Source organism: Antechinus flavipes, chromosome 3 (genome assembly GCF_016432865.1).
Source record: "Antechinus flavipes isolate AdamAnt ecotype Samford, QLD, Australia chromosome 3, AdamAnt_v2, whole genome shotgun sequence".
NCBI classification, from domain to species: Eukaryota; Metazoa; Chordata; class Mammalia; order Dasyuromorphia; family Dasyuridae; genus Antechinus; species Antechinus flavipes.
Genome location: NC_067400.1, coordinates 284,207,095 through 284,229,826, shown reverse-complemented (window position 1 = coordinate 284,229,826; position 22,732 = coordinate 284,207,095). Strand labels below are relative to the sequence as shown.

At 34.0% G+C, this 22,732-nt stretch overlaps 1 protein-coding gene across 1 annotated transcript in view; it reads left to right on the top strand.

Annotated features, from left to right (window-relative positions):
- Positions 1-22,732, top strand: part of PHEX (phosphate regulating endopeptidase X-linked) — a 264,136-nt gene that overhangs the window by 48,292 nt on the left and 193,112 nt on the right. Inside the window, exon 4 of the mRNA XM_051985113.1 lies at positions 16,913-16,999. Within this exon, the coding sequence (XP_051841073.1) occupies positions 16,913-16,999 (87 nt within the window). The remainder of the gene's footprint in view (positions 1-16,912; positions 17,000-22,732) is intronic.

Sequence of the window (22,732 nt, the reverse complement as noted above, 5' to 3'; positions counted from 1 at the left end):
GTGTTAATGTTTGCACGGGGAAAGACAATTTTGGAAACATTTATGGGCATTTTCATTTATAAAATGAGAAAGAAATTTCTTTTTTTCCATGAATAAGTAAGGCATATATGGAAACCAAAAAATGTGGAGAGGAGAAAGAAAATACTTAAGAGTTCACTGGCTTACATTCACAGCTGGTAATTCTTCCTGGAATAAATACTTCGGAGTTTTGAACTGAAATGATCCTGCTACCTGCTGATCTAATCTAAATTTATAGCTAATTCACTCTCATAAAACTTAAGTGATTCTTTGCATTTATTTTACCAAGAAAATGATATTCATATGTATATATACATACACACATGTGAATATGTGTACAGTACTAGTAAGCAGAGTATTGGGTGCCATGGAAAGCAGCTGGGTATAATGGGAAAAACTACCCACAGAGTAAGGAAAATATGTATTTAAATTCTACTTCTACCAAGTATTGGTTGGCAGACTTGAGGTGGGTCACTTCAGCTCTCAATACTCAGATGACTCATTATGGGAATAAATCACAGAGAAATGCAATCTGCATTGGTAGAGGGAGTTCTTATCATACTAGGATCTACTGCTATCATTCTCTCAGTAATTGTAGAATTGGAGAAAGCAGCCAAATGGCACAGGGGAAATTGTGGTGGAGCTGGGAGGCCCAGAAGTGCTTTGATGTCTCATTCTTGATCTTCTCTCTCTATATGGTGAATGTCATTTTGGAGTTCATGGTATATCTGATATTGCCTTCAAGCAAGCATTCTACCTCCCAGAGTTGTGAGGATTAAGTGAGATAACATATGTAAAGAGCTGTTCACACTTTAATGGACTATTCAGATGCTAGTTATTATTGTTGCTCTTATTTAAGCCTAGCTGAAGCTCTGGAAGAAGCCTCCAAAGGTATTGGCAAAAGGGCTTAAGGGAGCAAGACCTTTCACAAGTGGTTTAGGAATGATTTCTCCTGGAAAGAGTGGTGGGTTCACGCTGCGGGGGTAAGTACTTTGTCTTGTGAGACTCTTCCCCAGCATTAGCATCTTTATTTCTTGAATTAGGGTTTTGGCTCAGGGACAGTACTGCTGCCCAGGCAGGTGCTCGGAAGGCAGGCTTCCGAGTGTTGTCCAAGGCACGATGTCGACTTTTCTCATGACAGAAAGTGTCAGGAGGGGAGAGTCTGGCTCCCAATTCCTCAATGGCAGATTGGGAAACTGAGTACTAGAACATTAAAGAAAAGACAGTTTACTTAAACCCCACATTGTGGGTTATGGAGCCAGGAATAGAAAAGTTACTCCTTCTGACACCTAGTCCAGTGACAGAGAGAAAGCAGGGCTTAGTTGGGAAGTGGCTTTTTCCAAGCCTATGTTTATAGTGTCTTTGATGCTACTTTCACAGACAGGGGAGGAATCAGGAAGTCTGGAGCTCAGATTCCCTAGAATCTCAGGGAATTTGTGGTTACCTGTATTTTTCCCTGCCTCCTTCCTCCTTCCAATACAACAAGAATTTTTTTTTTTAAATGATGGATCGATCTATCTATAAGATGTATATGTATGTTTATGTGTGTATATATATATGCATATGTATACATGTGTATTAATGTGCACATGCATAAGCATACAGGTATACAATACCTCCTGGACTTCCACAAAATCCCCAAACTCCCCAGTTCCCCCAACAGTCTCTGCTCCTGTGAACAAGTGCATATCACATATACATACATGCACACATATAATTTTTGCCCCATTTCAGAGGTTTTTCCTAGCATGACTTTGGGGAATTTCACAGCATTAATTTTCTTTTAAAGTCAAATACACTCCATAACCTTCATTTTGGTATACTGTCCTTCAATAATAACAACTTGCCTTTAAAAAAATAAGCTTGTGAGTAGGAGTTGAAAGTACTGAACAAATTCAGGGCAAACAGATTAAAGTGACTGAAAGGGTGGGATACAAAACCAAAAATTAAAATTACTTTATTTTAGATCTTAGATGAAAAAGGCATATACTAATTTAAAATGGAAGTGGAGACTGAGAGATTGAGTGAAGGTAGGAGAGAAACTATATAATTTAGTTTGGCCGACTTGGGGTGGGAATGGGAAGATTTAGGTAAAGTGAAAATAAAGGAATCACATAGATTATCTTCTTTTTTATTAGAAAATTCAGTTTGTGACTTTTGTTTCTTATGTCACAGACATTTTCTGATATATTTATTCCTCATATAGTTCTCCCTTGAAGCCAGAGAAGCAATTATGAAAAACCAATTGACAATGAGTACCTTACAGTATATACAACATTCTGAACCTATATTCCACCACCTCTTTACTAAGTCGAGGAGAGGTTTTGTTTAGTTTAGTTTTACTTTTCCTCATAGATTGATCACTGAAGTTCATTTGAATTGGGTGCCATTTAGAGAAGTTATTTACTTACATTATATGTTCATATAATTATAAAGTAAATATTTGATACATCCATACATATACACACATATATGTATATTGCTCTAAAGGTGAACATTCCTCAACTTACTTTTTGAAGGCAGCATGAGATATAACTATGAAATGTCTGTATACTTTACGTCTTTACCTTTTTTTCTTTTGTCACATATTTTTCAGTATCTTCCCCTATGCCCATGTTTATACGGAAGTGATTTAATGTTAAAATATATATTGATTTATTATGGAGGGTCTTATTGAATTATTTGCATCCTTTTTCTATCCTACCTCTTTATCATCTAAAACATGTTGATGCTTAAATGGCAATCATTTATATTTTGGGACATGTATCATAGCATGATGTTTCTTAGTGCCTTTGCCCTTTGTGGAGTCAAGGCAAAATCACTCTACCAATTCAATTTTTTTCTCTCCAAAAAAGAACTCTGAATTTTCCTTTTACTGTACATCTTTTAGTCTTCTGGCTTCAAGAATGTCGACTTATTTGACTGCCCTCAGGAGCAAGTACTCTCAGTAGATGAGTATTTTACATTTAGGATAAAAAGAAGTAGTTTTTAGAGAGAATCTAAAGCCTGTGGAATTCTTGGCACTTTTGGCCCCTTTCCTACTACTTTGCTATCATCTCTGTAGAAGTAAATGGGACCATGCAAGGTTGAAGATTAGTTTATGTTTTTCCTTGTTTCATAAGTGGTTGTAGTTAAAAGGAGTTATCACATGGTGTCTAATCTATTATCCTACATCACTAGGTTGGTCCTCAGAAAGCAGATAAAATATCCAGAGTGACAAAAAATAGATAATTCACACAAATTTCAAAAAGAGAAACTGAACATCATAATCTTAAAATACAAAAAGGAAACCAATTAAATAATATACAATTGTCAAAATATTTTAAAAACAAGTTTTTTCACCTTAGATTAAGAACTCCTGAGCTAGAACTAGTGTGTTATCTTCTAGTTTGTTTTTGCAAAGAATATATCACATAAGAATTAATTGTTCTTTGAATGATTCACTAGTAAATCCATCTGGGCTGTTATCATGGTTTTTTACTTTAATTGTTCATTTGTGACTTGTTGAAATTTACTTATGTGAATTATCTATTTTTCTATTACTATGGATATTTTATCTTTTTGAAGACCAACTTTGTGAAGGAGAGAAAGGTTCATCACAGAATGGCTACCACATCATGAATCTTTTGCCAAAGTAAAGAGAGCCATGCAAGATGAAGGCTAGTTTGTGTTTTTCTTTGTTATGGATAATCTTGGCCAATCATGGTAGCAGAATAATAGGAAAGGAGCAGAAGGTACCAAGAATCCTATCATTTTTAGGCTGTCTTTAAACATTGTTTTTATTCTAAAAGGGAAATTCTTGTCATGCAACCTAGTAGACATGAAAATTCAATCAAATTAATCTTAACATTCTTGCTATAATTGAAATTAGACAAAAGATGTTACAGTTAAATGGAAAATTCAGAGATCCTCTTTGGAGAGGAAAAAAATGGAGCTAGCAGAATTGGTTTTTGTATGCTTTGACAAAGCATTTTATGAGTCGTGGTCATCATTCCTTGAAGTGTCTATGAAAACAACAAGAGCCCAGATAGATTTACAAACAAATGCTATTAATCATTCAAAGAATAAGTAATTCGTGTATGATATAAATTGTTTGAAGAAATAGAAATAGAAGATACCAGACTTCTCCTAGCTCAGGGATTCTTAACCTTGGTTCATAAACCTATTTTTAAAAATATTTTGACAATTTTACATCATATAATTGGTTAGTTCAGTAACACAGTACATAGAGTGCCACATCATCGAGTTCAAAAATGTCCTCAGACAGTTTCTAGTTGTGTGAGCCTGGACAAGTCATTTAATCCTATTTTCCTTGGTTTCCTCATCTGTTAGATGAGCTAAAGATGGAAATGGAAAACCATTCCAGTACCTCTGCCAAGAAAAACTCAAGTAAAAGGAGACATGTCACAAAGAATTGGACACAGTTGGACAACAACTTAATATAATTCATTTCCTTTGTTTTACTATGCATTTTTACAAATATGTTTAAAAAGCATGATTTTGAGAAGGGGTTTCCAGGCTTGACCAGATGGTCAAAGTGGTCTTTACAAAAAGGTTAATAGCTCATATCTATCTTCACCTAAGAAAAGAGAAAGAAAAGAAAGAAAATTATTAGACAGCATCAATAATGAATTTGGATGCACAAAAACTGAGTAAAATATTAGCAATGATGATATCTAATATATTCTAAAGATTACTTACTATGATAAGGCAGAATTTATATGAAGAATGCCCAGATAGTGCAATATTAAGAAAACCATATGATAGATTATATTTATATCCAAGGTAGACACAGTGTATCTTTGGGACCTCTATCCAACTACCAAAATAATCTTTCTCAGACACAGGTTTGATCATATTACTCCCTTGCTCACAAAATTTCATTTGTTCCTATTTCCTCTAGGATAAAATATAGACCCTTTAGGCTTATATTTAAGGCTCTTTACAATCTGGTATTCACCTAGCTTTCTATTCAACTTCTTAAACTCTAAATTCCAGACAAATTGGACTGCCAACAGGTCTCTTAACTGAACATTATATCAATTACTTGCATTCTTTCATAAAAGACATTGCCCTAGAATACATGTCTCCTTTTGCCTTCTTAGAATCATTTTTTAAAAAGCTCAATCAAGATGCTACCTCTTTTGTGGAGCAGACCTGATTCCCTTTGTTATTAGCGCCCTCTCTGTCTTCAAATTTATTGTTGTTCAGTCATTTCAGTTGTGTCCAGCTTTTTGTAATCTCATTTAGGGTTTTCTTGGCATTGAGTTGCCATTTCCTTCTCCAGCTCATTTTACAGATGAGGAAGTGAAGGCAAATAAGTAAGGTTAAGTGACTTTTTCTGGGAACATACACTTATTAAGTATCTGAGGTCATATTTAAATTCAGGTCTTCTTGACTTCAGGCCCAGCATTCTATCCATTGTTCTATCTAGTTGTTTGTCTTCAAATTAAAATCTATTTATTTATGTACATTTTTCATCTCTTACTCCTCTCCCCATAGAATGTAAACATAAATTGTCTAATTTTTGTCTTTGTGTAGATGATGTCTAGAAAAATCCTTTGAATATAGCATGTGTTTAATCCCTATTATAATGAATTGAATTAAATGTAATCTGTTATTTGCCTTCTCCCTCTGATCCTGAGGTCCCCTTCTATTTCTTCCTTGAACCTCCATTTTGAAAAAGAGCCCAGACCAGCCTTTCTCCATTCTCTGGATTTTTTTCACCATGGTTCACATTGTTACCTCCCCAACATCCCTGCTTTTCAGATTCTTTAAGTGTTATATTCTCTTATTATAATATAAGTTCCTTAAGGGCAGGAACTATTTTTTCTTTTTACTTGTATTTGTATCCCTAGTGTTTAACATAGTGCTGGAACATAGTAAGTGCTTAATAAATGCTTGTTATTGATTTAGATAAAACATTTTAAAGTGCTTATCATGTGTAGCTGCATGCATTCCCCTTGTTTTTTGTTGTTTGGTTTGTTTTAGTTGTGTTTAACTCTGTGATCCCATTTGGACTTTTTTTTTTTGGCAGAGATTTTGAGTACTTTGCTATTTCCTTATACATCTCATTTTATAGATGAATACGAAGCGGTTCAGGATTGTGTCCCCAAATGATGAGGTTTGACAGAGGGCAGGAGTTGTGGGAACCTCTTTGGTCTCTGCAGAGGTCTTTTGTAAAGGAATTTACGAACCCAAAAAGCTAGTTTGGTTAAAAGAAGGTTATTATTGGCATTGGGAAGTCAGCCTTTACTAGAAAGACTGAATTCCTTGGTGGCAAGGTCCCAACAGAGAGATATAAACTTTTTAGCAGAAAAATTCTATCTTAGCAGAGAAAGTGAATAAGGTCTTGTGAGGGAAATAGAGAGAAAAAGATAAAAAGGGAATAATGCTGAAAGAAAATATCATTTCAGTGGGCAGATGGTTGCAGCTTAGGTCAAGGGAAGAGAAGGGTTCCTTGACGTGGGATATTAGGTCCTCTGCAAAGAGTGAGCTCAAAGTTGCCTCTTTTTATAATTGAAACCTTGGCTAGAAGCTGGGGGCAGCTCTTGGTGGAGGCTGGGAGCAGTTTGAACTGGAATCAGAATAGAAAATCTTGTAATTGAATGACTCCTGGACTCATCTCCAACTCAATAGAGTTAGGAGTCAACCAGTCCCACCCAGATAACAGAATGAAAACCATTTTATCTTGATTCCCTGGGGCAGGTCTCTCAGGAGAGAGCTTAGTGTTCCTCCCCAAAGTCAGAGAGAAAGAGAATGAGAAAGAGTTTTGGGGCTCCCCTCATTAAACAAACTGTAGTAAACAAGGTTAAGTGATTTGTCCAAAGTCATATGACTAGTAAGTGTCTGAGGCCAGATTTGAATTCAGGAAGATGAGTCTTCCTGACTCCAGACCTGGCACTCTGCTCATTGTGCTACCTAGTTGCCCAATCCCTTATTTAGAAACCTTAAATTATTCCCTCTTGTCTCTAAACTCCTCCATAAACAACCTCCCTTTTGCAGTTTATCTCACACTACTTCTCATGTCCTTTATGCTCCAAACTGTATTTCCCATTTTTGGACCATTCCTTATCCTCTCCAGATTACTTAGAGTTCTGTTTGAAATGCTTTCCTCTCTTATTTCTTCCTATTAAATTAATATGCATCCTTCAAGACTCACATCCAAAGCCATTTTGTATATGAAGTTTTCCCTGATTTTCCCTTCCTTTATCCTATACTTCTGCAATAGAATCTGGTCTTTTCCTCCTTTGAACCCCTGTAGAGAATTATTTGCATTATTTCTACATTTCTCTACTAGATTTTAAGATCCTTGAGGAAAGAATCTGAAAGTCTGTGACTTAATTCATCTGTAGGCAGTTAGATGATAAAAATTCCCTAATATAGTCAGGAAGTCCCAAGTCCAGTTGACAACTCCTATGCTAACAAGCTATGTAACCCTAGCAAAATCACCTACCCTATCTCTACCCTCAGTTTCTTTAGCTGTAAAATGAAGATAATAATAGTACTTACTTCACAGAGTTGTGATATTCAAATGAGGTAGTACGTAAAGCATGCTTTGTAAACCATAACTGCTCTATGAATGCTAGCTATTAGTATTCTTTTTATTATTATATGTCCTGCAAAACTTAATGTGGTCCTTGCACCTAGCAATATTCAGCAAACATTTGTCAAGTTAAATTGAGTACCTTCCTAATTGTGGATCAATATATATGAGACATCATTAATATATAAAATGTCTTTCCAAGAATAGGGCTGAGAAACATCTTGAAAAAGTAAATGATGTTTGCCCTTTCAGTTTACTGCCTGAAATCTTTCTCAGACATTAATAAATATTAAGTACTGAGATAGTCCAGGAATGATCAGAAAGCATATTTTATTGTTATGGTATATCTATTATGATTATTTTATTTCTAATTGCAAGGTAGGCAGAAAGTTATATTTATCTATATCCATATATGTAGATATATACATATTATTTGCCCTTCATTCTTGAAGATGATCATGACATCAGGGAGGTGTTGCCATGACATGCAAGTGAGTTGGATTTGAGTGAGGGAGGGCTGTGTGAATTCTTTTCTACTTTTAGTGACAAGATATAGAACAGGACCATTGAATGTGGCTCTGTATCAGTGAGAAACCTTAACTTTTTTAAGTTAAGGTTTTTTAACAGGTGTTAGTTTGATTGAAGTAATGCTCAAATAGTGATTAAGACTAGGTAAGAAATGAAGCAGAGAATGACTTCTTTCACCTAGTCAAAAAAATCCATCTGGGGGGAAAGACCCTCAAAGTTTCTGGACAAAACAGAAACAATTCCTATTTACATTTGCGCTGAGGCAGTCAGGACCCCCAAATAAACCAAGAGGTCTTGGCCTGGGATTTTTGTTGGCCAATCAATGAGAGCCAGAGTGATTTGGGTTTAAGGCATGGTCCTTAAGAAAGAAATCTATTCTTCAACAAAGAGATCTCACTCAGTTTCAATTGATCAAGGATGGACAGAAGCAGCTACACCCAAAGAAAGAACACTGGGAAATGAATATAAACTGCTTGCATTTTTGTTTTTCTTCCCGGATTATTTATACCTTCTGAATCCAATTCTCCCTGTGCAACAAGAAAACCGTTTGGTTCTGCACACATATATTGTATCTAGGATATACTGTAACCTATTTAACATGTAAAGGACTGCTTGCCATCTGGGGGAGGGGAGGGAAGGAGGGGAAAAATCGGAACAGAAGTGAGTGCAAGGGATAATGTTGTAAAAAATTACCCAGGCATAGGTTCTGTCAATAACAAGTTTAAAAAAAAAAAGAAAGAAATCTAGTCCATGAATCCCAAGATAAAAAGAAAGATATATAAATAGATATAAAGGTTTATATCTATCTATCTATCTATCTATATGTTTGTATTTATATATGTATACATGTATATGTATACATCTAGACTTTCTTATTTGCCTTTCCTATGTTTTATTGGAAAAATTAGCATGGATTATAACAAGTTTAGGAAAATGTTAGATATTTTGCTATATTATTAGATGTGATGGAAATTATTTTAAGAGGCAGTTTTCATGAGCTTAAAAATTGCATTGGTAGATTTATTTTGATGTTCTTCTTTTAAAGTGCAATGCTAAAATTTCATTTCATTTCTCTAAAGTGTAATACTTAATAATAAATATAGCAGAAAAAAGTTGCCTTCCATTAAGCTTTCCTTTAGGGCTAGACAGTTTTACAAAATAGACCTAATTATAGAGAAAGAGGTATACTTTTTGCATTAAAAAAGAATGTTATTATACAATCTGGATGGGTTATTTAGAGCTACTTAAAGATTCCTAAATCATTTCTTACCCCATTTTCTCCCTCAAGCTGATGTGTACCCACAATGATCATTTATAAGAGGATCGTGGAAAATAAAAGAAAAAAATAAACAATTCAAGCAGCCTCTTGCTATCTGTAGGCATGAGTTTTCCAGAAGAGTGAGAATATCATCTTTTATTGTCTTTTCAGTATGTCAAACAGACTTAGTTAATCCCATGCTTGGCTGATTGTCTGTCTGAGTAGTTAAAAAGATGAGTGTCACACAAACCATGTGAAAGCAGAAAGTTTATAGAATCCATGAAGCATGACTTAGTTAACTTGAATTTTATTTTTTAAAAAATGTGAATGACAACAGGCTTTGCAAGCTGATTTGGATTTTCTAGGTCTGACGCAACAAGAGTTTAATAACTATGCAGGATGAGTTAGAAAAATGAAATTTCTCAGGATAGTAAATAAAATGAGGAGTGTGTAAACCAAATTGAAGTTTATAGTCTGGAAAATCAACAAGGACTAAAAATAGTAAGATTAGAGGGGACCTTCAGCCATAATGCCATCTAAAGGTAGATTTTAAGTATTATCAAAAACAGAGTCAAGCTCAAGAAATAATTTTTATCTTTATTTTTATTTTTTTTAAAATTTTTATTTAATAATTACTTTATATTGACAGAATCCATGCCAGGGTAATTTTTTTTTACAACATTATCCTTTGCACTCGTTTCTGTTCCAATTTTTTTCCCCTCCCTCCCTCCACCCCCTCCCCTAGATGGCAAGCAGTCCTTTATATGTTGGATATGTTGCAGTATATCCTAGATACAATATATGTTTGCAGAACAGAACAGTTCTCTTGTTGCATAGGGAGAATTGGATTCAGAAGGTATAAATAATCCGGGAAGAAAAACAAAAATGCAGATAGTTCACATTCGTTTCCCAGTGTTCTTTCTTTGGGTGTAGCTGCTTCTGTCCGTCATTTATCAATTGAAACTCAGTTAGGTCTCAAGAAATAATTTTTAAAAGTTTTAACTCTTGCATATTCCTAATATCCATTTGGCTGTGAAAGATGGAAAGGTTTGGTCCTTTTGAACCTCCATTTTTTAACCAAAATCATCTTTTAATGATCTGAATGTGACCCAGACTCTTAAAGCTATACTGGTAGAACCTAAACTCTCTCAAGAAAATCTTTGAGTATTAATTAAATTGAGTAATTTAGGTAAACAATTTCTAGTTCCAAATGATAAGATTGATGTTTAAGCACCAAATATTGAGGCACCAAATGTTGGCGTTCAGTCATGTGAAGAATTTAAAATGGTTATTCTCTTTGGCAAAGTAGGTTTATTTCGGAGAGGAGCTATGGACAAAATGAAGATCTCTTCATTTCTGTTATCTACAATAGACATCAGGAATAGTAAATAAGAATTAGACTTGGGAGAGCTTATAGTTAGCAAGGAAAGAGACAGTTAATGATGGAAAGGACAAGTTCCTTAGTGGAACTCACAATTAACCAGGAGAAAGGAAACATCTCACGAGATTGGAGTATGCTGTTAGTTGGCAGGCTAAATCCTAAAAGGGATTTTAGCATCCTAAAAGAGGTAATTATTAAAAAGAGAGACACCATGAAGCATGGTAAGGGAATGAGGAGAAACACCACATGACATAGAGGAGAAGTGAGGAGAAAGACACCATGAGGCAGAATGCTGTGGCAGACTGACCCAAAAGGGATTCAGCAAAGATGGAATGAGCTATGGATAGATTTGTAGGGGAACCTCAGGGGTTTGACATTACTTGGATTTCTGGCTGGACACAGCAAGATGAAGTTATAAAATTAAACTGATCCCCATCAATACCCTTCCCTGCTTGCCTCCAAGAATAATTCCATCTGCCAACTCCACCTTATTACTCAGGACCTCCTCATTATGAGTGTTTATCTGTTATCTGTGGACCAGCCTAGAAAAATACCAGAATAAGAATAATGACCACTATTGGTGATTAATTATTTTGGTCAAAGTAATTACAAATTTTGACCAAGGTACTGAGCATCTGCAATCTTTGCTGGTGGAAAAAAATGCCCTAATTGATGAAATCATGGAGTTTTTTTTTAAACATCAAAGAAGCTTAGGTTATTCATATTTTTTCTCTTAAATTTCAAAAAATTCTTCTTGGCAATCAAGGCCCTCATAATTCGATACCATATTGCTATGCTCTTAACTAACTGAACTCCTGATTCCAATGTGTTCTCATGCCTTTAACTTTGGTTCATATTCTTCCTATGTTAGAACTCCCTTTTCCCCCTCTTTACTTATTGAATTCAAGTGCTATCTCTTCTAGTGAGATTTCCCTCATCCTCTTTGTTGGTAATAACCATCCCCACTCACCCCACATTATCCTTTTGGGCTGCTGGATGGGATAGTACAGAGATGTCAAACAAATGACCTACTGGCTGCATATAGCATCTATAGCCAGATTAATTATGAAAAATATTTAACAGAATAAAAATACAATAAAATATAAATAGCATTACATTTTAAGAGTAAGTCAATATGAACTCCACAAGGATATTTGTATAAAGTTTGTTGTTGTTATTGTTTTCAGTCATGTCTGAAACTTTGTGATTTCTTTTTTGGAGTTTTTTGTTTTTGTTTTTTTTTTTTTTTGGCAAAGATACTGCAGTAATGATTTTCCAGCTCATTTTATAGATAAGGAAACCAAGGCAAACAGGATTAAGTGACTTACTCAGATCATACAGCTACTAAGTGGATGAAGTCAGATTGAATTTAGGTCTTCCTAACTCCATGCCCAGAGCTCTATCTATTGTGCTGGCTAATTTTCTTTTATATATGTTTTGCTAACTTCCTATTTCTACTTAGTTTGACAACAATGGGATAGTAGATATTAAAGAATCAGGAAGGTTTGAATTAAAATCCTGCCTTAGAAAGTTACTAAATGTGTGACTCTGGGTAGATCACCTAACCTCTTAGCCTCAGTTTCCTAAATTATAAAATATGGATAATAATAGCATTTCTCCTGTTCATGAGGATCAAATGAGATTGTATATGTAAGATGTTGTGTAAGGTTTAGCATGCTTTGTAAATTCTAGCTATTGATATTTGAGGGATAAATTCTCTGATGCTACCTTCTCAATTTGTAGATGGGGGACCACTATTATGTAACTTGTAGCTATTTGAAGGAAAGAAAAGTAGCTTGATGTAGTGAAAAGAGCATTGGATATGGAGTCAGAGGACCAAGGATGAATCTTAGTTCTGATTCTTACTTTCTGTGTGATCTTGGCTAATACAATCATCTAGCTTCAGATTTTACATATGTAAAATGGGGTTGGGGGTAGTGAAAGTAGAATACCTAGACTTCTCAGAATTCTCTCTTTATGACCCCATTTGAGATTTTCTTTTCTGAGTTGGATGACCATTTCCTTCTCATTTTACAGAGAAGGAAACTGAGGCAAATTGAGTTAAGTGACATATTCAGGGTCACACAGCTAGTAAGTGTATAAAGCTGGATTTTAACTTAAGATGATGAATCTTCCTGATTCCACTGAATTAGCAAGCTGCCATTAGGAGTAGATAAAGGAAGGATGATGAAAACAACAGTCTAGTTTATTTGTTACAGAGCTGCCTATAGTGCCATTTTAGATTGTTTTTGTTTTATTCTTAAATGGTTTTTCTCTAGGTAGGGATAGTGGGTGTTTGAAGCTTACATTTATAATGCACAAGTTTTGTGACTGTGAACACATTTTAAACCTTGAGCTTTGTTCTGCCTAGAGGGCTGAATAAATCAGAGGTTTCAGTTTCTGTGGTAACATGATAAAAGGTACTTGAATGAAGGTCTGGTGATTTTTGAAAGTTCCTTTGCTTAAACAATAAAAGTTTTGTGGAGAGGTAGCTGTACTGCAGAACTATACTTAGAAGGCTTTTGGGACACTTTAATGACCAGAGGAGCTGTCTGTGGTAGGCTTTGTTTCCCATTCATTAATGAATCCCTAGTCTAGTTTTCTTTCTCTCTTTTCACTAATTCACATTCACAGATGCATAAACATGATGGCTACCCACTGATTGCTACCTCATGGTCTGCATATAAATGCTGCCTCTTCTCAGAATGGGAGGGGGTATATTTGGGAGGACTGATGTGGAAGGGAGAAAAGATGAGAATGATGGCATTCCAGGAACATTGGATATTTGAATCTGCTTTGGAGCAACAACAACAAATTTTGTCATATACAAATACAAAAAAATACAAAAAATTGGCAGAGCAAATTAGATCTGTGTATAATTTCTACATTGGAATGGAACTATTTATCATCTTCATTCCTTCTCCCCCCTCTTCCCTACCTAACTTCTTATACAGACAGCTTATCTTGGGTACACACCTTCGTAAATACTTATTTTAAATTTTCCTTAATCCTTGGCTTCCTACTCATCTCCTTACTGTTGTATGTAGTATGCACATTATTTGCAATACCTGAACAATATCAAATACCTAAATGAAATTGAGCAATTTGAAGACTGTAGCAGATTCTTATTTGCATTGAAACGATAAACTGAAAAAGCATGTGAAAAGATTTTAACAGAAATTTTATGTGAATACAGTTATCTCTTTAAAATTTCATTCCTTTCACCCCCTTTTTTGGGGAGAGTTTAGTCAGTTGTATTGTTGTGTGATAGCCCACAGGAAAGAAATAATGAATGGAATAAATTCAGTGCCCTTCTCTTTCTCCTTTCCTTTTCCTTTTTCAAAAAATCTTCTTGCATTTCTCTTACTTAGGTGTTTATGCAACAAGAGAAGGGCTTTTGCTACAGATTTTTGAAAAGCATGATTTTTAGATTAAGAGTAGGATTCTATTCAGTGAATATGTAATTTTTTATTAATCTGATTATCTCTACAGTGAGTCTCATGGTTATTCAGGATGTATCAGAAACATGTTATACTCAGGGTTCGTAAGTAATAGCTTTTTTTCAAGTTGATAGGCAGTAGCCATTGAAAATAGTTTCACTGTAGTTAGAAATTGCTATAATTCCCCAATAAAATTGGGAGTCTTTGTCTCACATGCATTATGTCATATCACTACTTTTAAATGCATTTAAAGCATTTTTTTTTCTTTCTGAGCCCTAGTCTCCCTCGTTCATAAAGGAACCGAAAGGCTAATTAGCTTATTCTCTTTAAAATACATCAGTGCTTTTAAATTAGTGATTCATTTTGAAAGCAGCTTCAAAATAGCTGCATGCCAGCCATCTTGTTTATGTAGCTACATCTTAAACAGGCTTTTAACATTTTAGTTTTAAGGCAATTTTAAAGCAAGTCAATTTTAAGGCAAGTTGGATAAACTTTCTAATCTTTTTATGATCAAATGAGTCCAGTCCTGTGTTCCAAATATATTTGCATGTAGTACAACTAATTTTTCTACAAGTATTTATTAAACACCAACTGTGTTATTAGGTACTGTGTTAGGTTTGGAGGATAATGTAATGCTGAGGAAAATGAGGCAAGATAGAAATTAGATATTATTTATCTAATAATAATTAGATATTACTTATTTTTATTTTATCTGAAAGGGAGAGATTTACTGGGACCAAATGGATCCATGGTTTGGTTGCAGGACTGAATGAGTCTATCATCTCCAACATTCAGCAAACAATCTGAGTTCTCAATGACATTTATACACGTGGCTCAGATACAGGAGGTAGACCGAGGCAGAGGTGGAGTCAGAGTAACGAGAGTGGAACAGGACTCTGATAATCCAGTTCTGACAGGATGAGGGGAACCCCTGGAGATGGGGATAACATAATGGGGGGCACCACAGATATGGGGAGAGGCATCTTGATAAGATAGTATCTGATATTTTGATAGCTTGGGATGGGCAGAGGCATTCTGATATTCTAAAATATAAGTTCTTTTATCCTTATCAAATATTCTGATTAAGAGGGAGGGGTGGCTTTGCAGGATTGAGTGGAGCAATTATAAACTGAGGCAGAACTATTAGGGGAACTGAAGCAGGACAATTTAGGGAAACTGAGTCAGCATAATAAAAGATAACTGTGGCACAACAAAACAGGTACAAAATATGAAATTTTTGTGTATTCATATATACATATACACATTTTGTCCTTTTTTTACACATATATTATGCATTTGTTGTCATACATATATATGTAAAGAGAATAATATACACAAAGTAGTTGAATACAAGATTGTTTAGGAAAGTCTTTGGATGAAATATTATGAATCTTCTTTGAAGAGATTATGGGGAAAAGGACAATTTCCTGGATGTGGAATCAGAAGGTCTGGCTTTAGGTTCTGACTCTTGCCATATTCGTAATGAAGTGAACTGGATAATTTATTTAACCTATTTAAGTGTCAGAATAATAGATATGTAGTTTCTCACTCCCACCTCCTGGTTCCTAGAACTTGTTAGGATTCACCATCTATTTAGCAACTGAACAAAAGCTTTCATTTTCCTTTGACCCTCTCCCCATGATCCACAATTAAAAAATGACCTATCAATGCAAGATGGCATTTATTTGAGATAGAATTTTAATTAAGATAGAATTAAATTATATAACCAAAATTTGAAATAGTTAATACTTTTCAATCAATCAATATTTATTGAGCTCCCACTATGTCAGATACAGATGCTGTATCAAAGATAAAAATGATATCTTTGATAGAAATAGGGAAGTTTTGAAATAAGAGAAGATATTAAGCTTAGTTATAGATGTGTTTAGATTAATATGTTTCTGGGTTATTAAGTTTGAAATGTCTAATGGGCAATTGGAATATAGCACAGGGAAGAGATTAGGCCTGGGTTCATAGAAAGTCATTGGCATAGAGATGATAATTAATCTATGGAAGCAAATGAAGTCATTGAGAGGAAATGTAGAGGAATTAAGACAAAACTTTAGGAAAAATTCAGTTAAAGGAGGAAATGTGGATGATGAGATGACAAAGCAGGCTCAGAACAAGGGATCAGCCAGGTAAGAGACTCACCAGAAGAGAGTAGTGTCACTAAAGCTCGGAAGAGAGTGTTTTCAGGAGAAAATAATTTAATATGCCATATGCAATAGGTAGAGAAGCATAATGACCAAAAGAAGATCTTCAGATTTGGAAATTAAGAGATCATCATTGCCAGAGCTGAAATGTGAACCTTGCCTTTCTGATTCTAGATACAAACATTCTTTCCACTATGCCATTTCTCATCCTATAATTGAGCTAGGCATCATATTCAAGTGGGAGTGAATTCTTGACTCTTCTATTGTTGGTGGAGGACATAAACATTCTAGTTTAGAGTTAGAAGCAACTGGCAATTCATTAATTTTGAACCTGGAAATAAAATCTTGGAGAAAAGATTTTTGTTTTCCTAAAGAATTTGCTTGGAATATGCTCTCTGTATGAATATTCCCCTTCCCCTCCTCCCACCTCTGCCACCCTCATCTCTGTCTTTCTTTGTATTCGCTGGCTGTTCTGCATTGTTAATTTCTAGACTTTAGGAATCATCACTGTTATTTTGATTTATGTGACATCCAGCATAATACCACTCACAAGTGGGCACTTAATACTTTTTCTTTTACACTTCACAGCACTTCTAGAGAAATCAATAAGCAGAAGGAGGGACACTGAAGCCATCCAGAAAGCCAAAATTCTTTATGCATCTTGCATGAATGAGAGTGAGTATCCTGGTTTAGTTTCAAAATCCAATGAATATTTACAACTCACATTTTTTTGAAATTCTGTGTGTCTTGAAAAGTGTCATTTAAGTTTAAAGCTATTGACAACTTTCAACAATTAAATTTTGGAAAGAACCTACCACATCTAATATTAGGATGATGCAGGGAATATTTATAGTTATGGGAACTGGATTCTAAAAGATCTAAAATATTCTTTGGATATAAATTGGGATATTAGAAATTCAACAGGGGTTGGAATCAAGATAGTAGAATAGAGGCAGGAATTCACCTGAACTCTCCCCAATTCCTCTCCAAAACTTTAAAACAATGACTCAAATTGAATCCTGGAGTGGCAGAACTAATGAAAAGTCAGTGTGAAACAATTTTCCAGCCCAAGAAAACCTAGGAAGTTGATCTGTCATATCAGGGTGAGGGTCAAGCCCTAAACACAGCATAGGCCATGCATGACAATCTTAGCAGGGGGCCTGAGAGGCAATTGCATCAGTGACAGCTGTAGCTTTGGGAATTCTCAGTCCACAAAGAGCAAGAGGGCCAGACAATTGGTTAAAAACAACTTGGAGGACATGTTGTTGGTGCTGGGTTCAGGACCTGGTTGCATTACCCATACACAATTCTGGGTAACTCCCAGGGTGAAGAGGAACAGTAGTACTTGCTACTGCAGGGGAACAGGTATCTCAGTCACAATTCCAGGACAGAGAAGAATACTTGTGGCTGTTCATAAGGGAGCAGAGACCTTGGTTTCAGTTCTAGTGAAAAAAAGAGCACTAATGCTTGTAGCTGCAGGACAAGAAGATCTCTTCTGCACAGGCTGGGAGAGCAGTGAATATACCTTTCCTTAGATCACCTTGGAAGCACCAAAATTTACAAACCACCAGAACTAGCTTTAAAAAAAAATAACCTGAAGCTTGGGACAGTACTTCCTTCACCCTAGGAAAAGAACCCAACTTTAATGTGAAGTTGAAAGTCAAGAAATAGGTTGGAAAATGAGCAAACAACCACCACAACAAAAAGAACTGGATAATAAAAAGTTACTATGATGACAGAGAAGATAAAGACACAAACTCAGAAAACAGACAATGATGTCAAAATAGCGACATGCAAAAACAAAAGGAAAAATATGAATTGGAAACAAGATCATTTTTTTAAAGTACGTAAATAAGATTTAAAAAATCAAACACAAGAGGTAGAGGAAAAATTGGAAAAAAGAAATGAGAGTAATACAAGAAAATTATGAGAAGAGAGTCAGTAATAACTTGGTAAAAGAGGCACAAAAACACTGAAGAAAATAATACCTTAAAAAAAATTGGCAAATGGTGAAAGAGGCACAAAAAATCCACTGGAGAGAAGAACTCCTTAAAAAAATAGAATTGGCTAAATAGAAAAAGAGGTTGAAAAACTGACAAAAATACTTCCTTAAAATTTGGAAATGGGCAAATGGAACATAATGTCTCCATGAGACATCAAGAAGCAATAAAACAAAATCAAAAGAAGGAAAAAATATACGAAATTGTGAAACAATTGATCTGGAAAATAGATTCAAAATAGAGGATTTAAGAATTATTGGGATATCAGAAAGTCATGAGAAAAAAGAGCCTGGACTCATCTTTTAATAAATTGTTGAGGAAAAACTGCTCTGATATCCTAAAATAGAAGAGAAAAAAAGAAATCGAAAAAATCTACCAATCACTACCTGAAAGAGATCCCTAAGTGAAAACTTCCAGGAATATTATAACCAAATTTCAGAGCTCCCAGATTAATAAGAAAATATCACAAACAACCAAGAACAAACAATTCAAACATCATGGAGCCACAGTCAAAATAACATAAAATTTAGTAGCTTCTCCATTAAAGGATCTGAGGGTTTGGAATATGATATTCTGGAGGGCAAAGGATTTAAGATTATAACTAAGAATCACTTATCCAGCAAAACTGAGTATAATCTTTCAGGCGAAAAAATGTTCATAGTCAATGAAATAAAGAACTTTCAAATATGCTTGATGAAAAAATCAGAGCTGAATAGAAAATTGAATATTCAAACACAAGGCTTAAGAGAACCATAAAAAGGTAAACTAGAAAGTGAAATCAGCAAGGGATTCAATAAGGTTAAACTATTTACATTTCTGCATGGGATGATGACATTTGTAACTCCTAAGAATTTTCTTATTATTAGGGCATTTAGGAGTAAATAATAGGAGGACATGGTGTGAGTTGACTATGATGTGATGATTTAAGAAAATAAAATTAATAGATAAGAGAGAGGGATGTACTGGGAGAAGGGGGAAGAGAGAGGTGGAATCAGGAAAATTACCTCACTAAAAAGAGGTATGAAAAGAAAAGGTTTTAGGGGAAGGAAAGATAGACAAAAAAATATACATATGCCAATGGGTATAGAAATCTATTTTACCCAACAGGGAAGTAAGAAGAAAAGTAGGTGGAAGGGTACTGATAGATGACTGGGTGGATTAAAGGATGCAATTTTCAGAAGCAAAATAGACTTTTGAAAAGATATAGGGTAAAATCACAGAGCAAAAGATAAATAGACAAAAATAGAATGGAGAAAAATACACAGTAATTATAACTGTTAATACTACTGGGATGAATTTACATATAAAATGGAAATGGATAGTAGAATGTATTAAAAACCAGAATCCAACATTATGTTTGTCTGTTTTAAACAAGAAACATTTTTGAAACAAACACATATAAACAGAGTAAAAGTGAAGGGATAGAACAGAATCTGGTTAGGCTTTTGCCAAGGTTAAAAGCAAAACAAAACAAAAACAACCCAGGGGTAGCAAGTATGATCTCAGATTAAGAAAAAAAAAAACTAGACCTAATTAAAGAGATAAGCAGGGTATCTACATTTTGCTAAAAGGTACCACAGATACTGAAGTAATATCAATACTAAACATGTATGTATCAAATGGTTTAGCATACAGATTCTTAAAATAAAAGTTAAATAAATTACAGGAAAAAATAAATAGTAAAACCACATTAGTTGGGGGAGGGATCTTAACTTTTCCCCCTCAGAACTAGACAAACTTAACCATGAAATAAACAAGAAAGAAGGTAAAGAGATTTATAGAATTTTAGAAAAGTTAGATGATAGACTTTTCAAGAAAATAGAATGAAGAGAGAAAGAACTATACATTTTTTCTCAAGTGTACATGGCATCTTCACAAAAATAATGAAACATGAGGGCATAAGAGCCTTACAACCAAATGCAGAAAAGCAGATTTATTAAATGCATCTTTTAAAAGCTCAATGCAATAAAAGTGACATTTAATAAGGGGTTGTGGAAACATAGATTAAAAAATAATTGGAAACTGAAAAATCTAATCTTAAAGAATAATTTCATTAAAGAAAATGACAATAATGAAACAGCATACCAAAATTTATGGCTTGCAGCCAAAGCAGTGCCTAAGGGAAAATTTATATCTCAAAATTCTTAAATCAATGAAATAAAGAACAGATCAATGAATTGGACATACAACTAAAAAGCTAAAAAAAAAATAAAAGAACAAATCTAAAATCTCCAATTTAACACCAATTAGAAATCATGAAAATTGAAGGAGAGATAATTAAAATGGAAACTAAGGAAACCATTGAATTCATAAATAAAACCAGGATCTAATTTTATGGTTTTTAAAAAAAATTTTTTTAATAAAATAATTAACCCATTAGTTAATTTGATTAAAAAAAGGAAAAAATTAAATTACTAATATAGAAAGTAAAAAGCGTGAATTCACTGCCAATGAAGAGAAAATTATTAGAAGTTATTTTGTCTAATTATATATTCATATTTAACAATATACATGAAATGTAAATATGCAAAACTATAAAATGTCCAGATCAACAGAAGAGAAAATAGAATACTCACATGATTCTGTCTTAGAAAAAAAATTGACCAAGTCACAACTGAATTTTCCAAGAAAATGGATTCACAAGTGAATTCTAGCAAACTTTTAAAGAACAATTAATTTCACTGTTATATAAATCATTTGGAAAAATAGGCAAAGAAGTTGTACTACTAAATTTCTTTTATTATATAAATATGGTGCTAATACCTAAACCAGGAAGAGTAAAAGCAGAAAGAAAACTATAGACCAATTTTGATATTAATCAAATTGATGTTAATGCAAAAATTGTAAACAAAAAAAACTAACAAGGAGATTATATTAATTTATAACAAAGAAAAATCAAGGATACCAAAGGAGTCAATTTAAAAAAAGGTTGAAGAATAGTGACCTAGAAGTGTTAGGTCTCAAATTGCATTACAAAGCAGTAAATATTAAAAATATCTGGTATTAGCTAAGAATTAGAGTGATAGATTAGTGGAATAGACCAAATAGACATTATTCAGTAATAAAAATGATATTAGTTACATACCATTTGATTAATCCAAATTTTTGGGACAAGAAGTTATTTGAAAAAAATTGTTAGGAAAATTGGAAAGCAGTTTGGCAGAAATTAGGTACAGACCAACATCTCATACCTTGTATCATGATAAGATCAAAATGGATACACATTTCACATATAAAAAGTAAAATCATAAACAAATAAGGGGATCATGGAAAAATTTACTTGTCAGATTTATAGATGAGGGAAGAGTTCATGACCAAACAAGAGATAGAGATCATTAAAAATGCAAAATGTATAATTTTGATTATATTAAATTAAAAAGCTTTTGTACAAACAAAACCAGGGCAAACAAGATTAGAAGAAATGCAGGGCACTGGCAAATTTTTTTACAGCAAATTTTTCTGATAAAAGCTTCATTTCTTAAATATATACATATATATAGTAGCTCTTTTTGTGGTAATAAAGAATTGGAAATTGAGGAATTGGGGAATTATCTTTGTTAATTGGGGAATATCTTAAGAAGTTGTGGTATATGATTATGATGGAATATTATTTTGCTATAAAATGATGTTTTTAGAACAACCTGGGAAGATTTAAATGAACTGATTCAAAATGAAGTAAGCAGAACCAGGAGATTACAATATTGTATAGGTTCAGCTGTGTACAATTTAGCTATTCTCAGTAATACAAGGATCCAAGATAATTCCAAAGGACTTTTGATGGAAAAAAAATGGTATGTACATTCAAAAAAATTGATGAATCTGAATTAAGATTGAAGCTTTAAACTTTCTTTTTGTTTTTTGGAGGACAGTTTTCTTTTGCAATATGATAACATAGAAAGCTGTTTTGCATGAATCTGTATCACTTTTTTTTTAAATGAGGATAGGGAATGGAGTCAAGGAGAAATTTTGGAACTCAAATTTAAAAAAAAATGAATGTTAACATTTTTTTTACATGTAACTGAGAAAAAAGAAAATAATATAAAGAACTTCAGTAATTATTTGTGCATCAGCTTGTCCAAATCTGTTCTAAGAATTATCCTAAGCAAGATAATTCCTAGTCATCTAACTTGGATTTGTTTGGGGATGATCCTAGTAGAGTCCAATTTAGGTCAAGATTCTGAAGAGATCCCAGATTCCCAGGCATACTAAAATAAACTTGTCCTTATATCAGGAGTCCAAGCCAGCAATTTTAGTACTGCTTTATAAGGGCTCACAAGCCTGCCTTTCTTTAATGCTTTGCAGCTTTGGCTTGAACCTGATTATAGAACTGATTGTAGCAGGGAGAAGGGACATTTACCTTTCTAGCTTTCTCAAGAATTCCCATTCTTTATAGCTTAGATACTCTTGA